At 51.5% G+C, this 6,222-nt stretch overlaps 2 protein-coding genes across 2 annotated transcripts; both read right to left on the bottom strand.

Annotated features, from left to right (window-relative positions):
• Positions 1 to 1,305: 1,305 nt before the first annotated feature.
• Positions 1,306 to 2,972, bottom strand: TERG_04954 (uncharacterized protein; the record flags this gene model as incomplete). Its single annotated transcript, XM_047748349.1, has 6 exons — positions 1,306 to 1,339; positions 1,406 to 1,521; positions 1,589 to 2,001; positions 2,066 to 2,326; positions 2,387 to 2,582; positions 2,685 to 2,972. The coding sequence occupies 6 exons, from the start codon at positions 2,970 to 2,972 to the stop codon at positions 1,306 to 1,308; spliced, it is 1,308 nt and encodes a 435-aa protein (XP_047604329.1).
• A 652-nt stretch (positions 2,973 to 3,624) lies between these two features.
• Positions 3,625 to 5,880, bottom strand: TERG_04953 (uncharacterized protein; the record flags this gene model as incomplete). The annotated part of the gene is made up of 1 exon (XM_003234312.2): positions 3,625 to 5,880. Exon 1 carries the CDS (start codon positions 5,257 to 5,259, stop codon positions 3,625 to 3,627), a length of 1,635 nt encoding a protein of 544 aa, XP_003234360.2. The 5' UTR covers positions 5,260 to 5,880.
• Between the last annotated feature and the right edge of the window lie 342 nt (positions 5,881 to 6,222).

Genomic DNA, 6,222 nt, shown 5'->3' with positions numbered 1-6,222 from the left:
GACCCGTCATGCCGGCGGCGTCCGTGACAATGATGCATTGCCCGGCGCTAAATTAGGTAACTGCTTTGATACAGAAGGAATATTTCTGTCTTCCCGACTCTTTGCTTTTTCATCTAGTTATAGCGCCTGGATGATTTGGCCTGTCAATCAACGTCCTTTTCGGGGCTGTTCCTCAATCCGTTTATGCGCGGCCTCTGCAACGAAACCGGTTGACCTTTCCTGACGGCTGACTTCAGAGCTTGGGGTTACATGACTGTGAACAGGTGAGTCAACCGCGCATATCCATATATTACACTTGCATGGGGGGGGAAAGAGTGGTAGTTAAAAGGTAAATGGGGGGACAAACCGTATGTCAATACGGGACCTTTATCTCTTATAGGCAGTTGGTGAAGTAAATCATATTAACATATGCCTACAGAACGCTTTTAAAGGGCAAGTGTCGGTCTAGAAATAAACGCGAGAGGCAGGATAACATCTTGACTCCTGGACTAGTTGGATTTTGACTGGTATTGGACTGACATCGGCCAGCGGTAGTAAAGTTTTACATATACATCTGACTCCTTCTGCCTGCATCTGGAGCCCTGCAACCAATCAATCAGGTTCAGTCTATCAAAGGGCGTTCCCATGCAGGTTTCTGTACTTTTCTTTTTCCTCTCTCTTCTCTTCCTCTCATATGCAATTTACCACACACCACCCCGGCATACTCAGCCTGGGGGACGCAGATTCAGCTCTGCAATCCCTGACGCATCTAACCAGGGCACCAGCGAACGCCGACTATGAAGCCAATGATCAAAGAGATTACACTTGAAAAGACCAGATACCAGCCTATAATGGAAACTAGAATCGCATGGCCAGGGATGGGACAATATATACCAATATAACAATGCATAGTCTGATTGCTGTGCCTTCATATGTCGAATTATGAACGGGAAGATTGTGCCGAGAGAGGGACCTTCTTTTCCCCTTACCTACAGCTGCACCAATTAGAGCATTATGTGGGCGAGTTATATGTGATGTTTGAGCGAGCAGAGAATTGTCCACCATCCGGAAGAATGAGGGAAATACTTTCGATGTCGATTTGATCAGATGTTACTATGCCTTGGGGTTTGACTAGCTACATATTTGAGCCTGGAGGCCATGGCCTGACCTTCTGATAACAAAACCAAAGGAGAAAAAAAAAAAAGATCCCTGAAAGAAGGCGTCCTGTCCCTGTGTGTAGTCATTTGTAGTCACTGAGTCCTGGTAAAAAAAGTTCCATTGAAGCAGATCCTGGCAAAGCAAAAGAGCGATGTAGATGCATTGCCTCTAGTCCCAGTGAGTTCCAGTGGCAAGTTCGCATCTAATGAGGAGAACAGGACATGTTAGACTACTAGTCTGGACATAGGGGAGCTGGTGTTCAACTTACGGGTCAGGCCCGAACTGAATATTGGCCTGGTCCCAATCATCCATGCGAATGAGGCATGAGCGGAAGCGTACAGCAGCATCAATGGAGCAGAATCTGAACACGACACTGCGGATTTTCTGACACAGAAGTTAAGTTAATATCGTGACTACCTAATTTTCTATCTAGAGGGACTCTGGAACTTACAGTTGATGCCTCATAGGAATCGATAATCTTCTCAAGGTGCCACTTTCTGGTATCAATCATCTCAACCAGCTGAGCAATGCTGACATTGAGAGGAGCCCCGACTGCACGAACGATGCGAGTTGCACCGATGTCCAAACACTCGACAAGACGAGAGCTGACAATGTCGACCTCCTTGCCGATGTCCACGAAAACGGTCCCACGGCTGCCGTTGTAGTCGAAGTCAATACCATTTGGGTGCTTGTCATAGAAGGTCTTGCAGTCAGCCGCAGAATAGAAGCGGATTTCAGCAGACTGGCTGGCTGGGTGAACAGAGACAGACTCGATCTTGCCTCCGTGGATGAGAGCAAGGATACGAGACTGGCTACGGAGGTAGACTGGAATATTAGTCAAGATGATACGACGTGGTGCAGCGTCTATGTACAAACATGTTAGTGGATGGATGTATATGTTGAGAGACGCGCGTTGATATAGACTTACTGCTAGCAGCACGTGGAGCTGGAGTGCCCCAGGTCTTGAAAGTGACCAAATTCTCACGGTCTTCCTCTTCTTCAGAAGTAGAAGCTTGAACGGAGTCACTTGCAAAGCTCTCTTCAATGGCAACATCAGAGGTCTTTCCGGGAGCTTCTCCGGGAGTTTCTTCAGGAGTAACGACGCCATTCTCCTCGGCAGGTGGGCATTTGGCCTCTTTAACATGTTCCTTGACGGAAGAGAGATCAGGATTGTAGTTCTCCTTGTCTTCTGTTACAGAGAAAACGCGTTAGCTATGGTGTAGTATAGGATGGATGGACAACAGCTTACCTTCGACGGGAGCAGGCTTCGTGACGCGACCCTGGCCAGCCTTCAGGACGCTGCCACCGCGACGAATCTTCTCGAGGGCGCCCATGAAGGCCTCGGTGTCGTCAAAATTGATAGCAGGCATGGTTTTCTCCATCTTTGACTTGCTTGCAGTGGTCTTGGGGTCCTGTTTTTTGCTCTTTTTCTTCTGGGGTGTCTGCTAGAAGTAGGTCAGTCAGGCTCATCTAGATAGGGAGAAGCAGAGCAGAGCAGAGTAGAAATAGAAGCAGGAGTAGAAGCAGATGGGATAGTAATAACTCACCTGCTGTGGCTTCTTCCCTTTGTTGTCCTTGGTGTCCTGGTTCTTTGGTGGCTTTGGTTTGTTTTTGCCTTGCTGGAGGACAGGCTGGTCCAAGGAGTAGATATGGTTGTCAGAGGCCCAGATGCTCTTCTCTAGGCCACCACTTCTCTCACTGATCTGGTTGAAGGTATCAAAGATGACTCTGCCCACCTTCACAGCCTCGTTGATTCTCTCACCTTCTTCATGATAATCCTGGATTCTCTTGTTGGCTCTGACAATGTGGGAGTCTTTAGAGTCACCGCCCGCCATGGTGGATGTGTTCAGGTTGTCTCGAGATGCAAAGATATCAGGTTACTGACGAAAGATGGAAGTCAAGATGCCAAAGAAGATGATGGAGAAGATGAAAAGGAAGAGAAGGAAGAAGAGGACAAGAGGATGGAAAAGATATAAGACCAAAAGGGTACGACTAAGCACTTAGGAAGTGTTGCAGGTTAGGCGGCGGATAAGGGGGGCCAGGTAGGAGAAGAGGACAGGAAGAAGGCCATCAGAGACTGCAAGGGGAGAAGGCATTTATAGCCTGCAAGAAGGTTCTATCTGAAGCAGCGGTAGTGAATACAGATTTAACGGTAAGTGCCGTCGAAAGAGCCAGCAGCAGTGAAGGACAGGTGGAAGATATGGCAGGCCTGATATCCATACAAGGGGCCATAGATGTAAGGGGATATATGGCTAGAAGCTTCATATTTACAAGAGAATTATGAATAAAGAGGGAGGGAGGAGGGGGGGAGAGAGAGAGATAGGCATGTTCATTTATGGTATCATAATCTTATTATTATTATAAGAAGAAAGCGATTGAAATGGATATTTTTGACCAACCTCAAACTCCGGGCTGATATGTAGAAATATACTACAAATATAAGAAAGAAAAGGGGGAAAAAGGGGCCAGTTCATCAAGGTTGGAATATCAAAACATGTCAGGGGATATGAGCTCCCACGTCTTCTCGCTCGGTTGGGGATGCGGCTTCATGACCTGGAGTGCTCGGTTGCCGCAGAAGCCTCCAGTGCCGGCAGCGCGGATGACGGTCTGATAGGAGCCTTCCCCCTTTTCATTTTCCACCCAGGTGCGCTCCTCGATGAGATCGCCTGGTTTCTCGGTCCGGCGAGGGTTGTGCCATGGCATACCTACCAGGCGGTTGATGATGTCGTGCGGCAGCGAGAAGAGCCGCTCGAACCGCCGGGTAACGCCTAGCCAGGAGAGGGTAAAGGGGGAGTAGGCAACGCGGATATAGGGATTCACGTATATGCCTGTATCAGCAGAGGGCTCTCCGCCAGCGGAGGGCGGGTCCTGGATATCAGCGTGTACAAGACAACACTCGGATGCTTCCCAGAGGAGGTCTGGTTCGGCACGGAATCGAGTTGTGTTATGCTGCTGTTGTTGCTGGTGCTGGAAATACTTCGCATCAAATGCAACCATGCCTCCCCAGCAGCTGCGAACACGGACAGCATCGCTTTGGCTGAGTACGTCTCGTCTGCTCTGCCCGTTTCCCGCGGTGGTGAACCAGGGGAAGAACGGCAGTCCCATAGAGTATCCTTCCAGGTCCCGTGAGGCAAAGGTATCGTAGAATTTGAACGGGTTGATAAAGTCGACTGCGCAGGCAGCCCGGTAGCGGGTGGCACCACCGTCCTCGGCCAGATTCGTCGAAAGGAGCAGCTGGAGGGCATCGACGGGGTCGAAGAAGACATCGTTCACGTAAAGGATCTTGTCAAACCTCGGCATGCCAGCCTGATTGATTGGCCGCAGAGCACGATTGCGTACTTCAGCCAGGAAGGAGATGCGCTTCAGTCTCCTGGACCCGTCAGGCAGGGTGATGTGTAGCAGCCCAGCCGTGTCGAGATGCTCCTCTGTGACCATGGAGTGGTTACACGGAGTCTCGTCTGCCATCCTCTGCAACGCACCCCGTGCCTGCTCGTTCATGTCGTTCTCATAGATGCTGAGATAGGAATTCTCCGGGCCCAGGAGGTCTATCAGCTGGAGGATACTCCTGCTCCACTGGCTCTGTGCCAGGCTGCCGTCCGGGTCATATATGTTGGCGGCGATGAAGACCTTTTCGTTGCGCGGGTTCCCTCGCCCGGGGGTCTCACTGCCGACTGCAAGGCGCTTCAGCTCGTTGTAGTGTGCCGGCCGGTGGGTGTAGGAGGGCCAGAGAAGTGCCACGGCGGCTGTCAGACAGAGACTGGCCGTCACCAGCCATCGCAGGGTCCTATATGTGCCTGACGGTGACAGCCTGGGGGCCGGCTTGCTGTGTCGCCTGGCAAACTTCCGGCGCCATCGTGGGGGCAGCAGCCGCAGTATTCGAGACGACCAGGCCGTCGAGCCATTCAACAGGTAGCTGTAGCTGTAGCTGTAGCTGTATCGTTGGTAGCCGCCGAGCGCGCGCTCGCCGTCGCCGTCGTAGTCGAAGTCGTCGAGGATGAAGGCGTCGCTGTCGCAGGAGTCGCGGGAGCCAGACATGCCAGTCAGAGGCCAATGGACGTCAGACAACACTCTGCTGGATTCTTCTTGTCCTCCGTCTCCTCTCTTCTTGTCTGCGTTCTTCATCTATTAGGCTCTCTTGGGCAGAACATGCGGTCTGCGATGAGAAAAAGAGCAGCGGCTGATCACCGTTGCAGACGAGTTCTGACGGAGTGACGCAGGATTTACAAATAGTGCGCGCATAGTACAGCAGCCTGGTCAGCCTCAGGACGCAGTTTAAAAGCGCCCATCGGAGGATCCAAGACGCCTTCTCGTCTGCTTCTACGTCTTGCGGATGCTTCTATGGAATGTCGCACATGCGTAACGGCCGGATTCTTCTCGCAGGGTTAAAACTAGTTATCGGATGAATCTCCGTCTCCGTCGTCCTGCCGCAAATGCCAGATAAACTCAACGCCAGACAACGCTGTCCCAGCTGTTTGTATTAGCTACTTGGTTATTCGTTATCCACGCCAGAGGCAGCGAGGTCGGGCCATGATCTTCGACCCTAAATATATCTGGCGCAAAAAGCAACGACTAGTTGCACAGCATCAAAGCCATCCTGGACACTTGGCGCATTCGGAGGCGTTCAACAGTTGACAACCTCAACCTCACGTCTTCAATCTGTAGTTCGTAGCTTAACCTCACTCCTCCGCCCGTCGTCCAGAGAGGCTGGCTGGCAGATGGGCCGACAGCCTTGGTGGCACGGGATGAGCGGCAAGTCTCCCAGATCTGGGGAAGATGCGGCCGGATGGATTTCCTTAAGCTTGAAGGATTTTTAATAACAGAACCCCCAAGGATAAAGAAATATACTCAGCCTTCTTGACTGGGCATCACCAACATGCGCGCGCACCAGCATGACTGACGGACTGACTGACAGAAGGACAAGATGGAGGATGTCCTTGTGGCCCCCCCCCCCCCCCCCCCCCCCCCATGGGTTATTTGTTTTTTTGCCCCATGAAGTCGGGGGTTTATCGTGCCCCACCCCCCCCAGTAAAACCTAGACACCCCCCGCGCCCTGTCCGGTGTTGAATTATCGTCAGAGAAACCTCC

Source organism: Trichophyton rubrum, assembly GCF_000151425.1.
Source record: "Trichophyton rubrum CBS 118892 genomic scaffold supercont2.5, whole genome shotgun sequence".
NCBI lineage: Eukaryota > Fungi > Ascomycota > Eurotiomycetes > Onygenales > Arthrodermataceae > Trichophyton > Trichophyton rubrum.
Note: the sequence above shows the minus strand (reverse complement) of the source record. Positions and strands in the feature narration are given on the sequence as shown.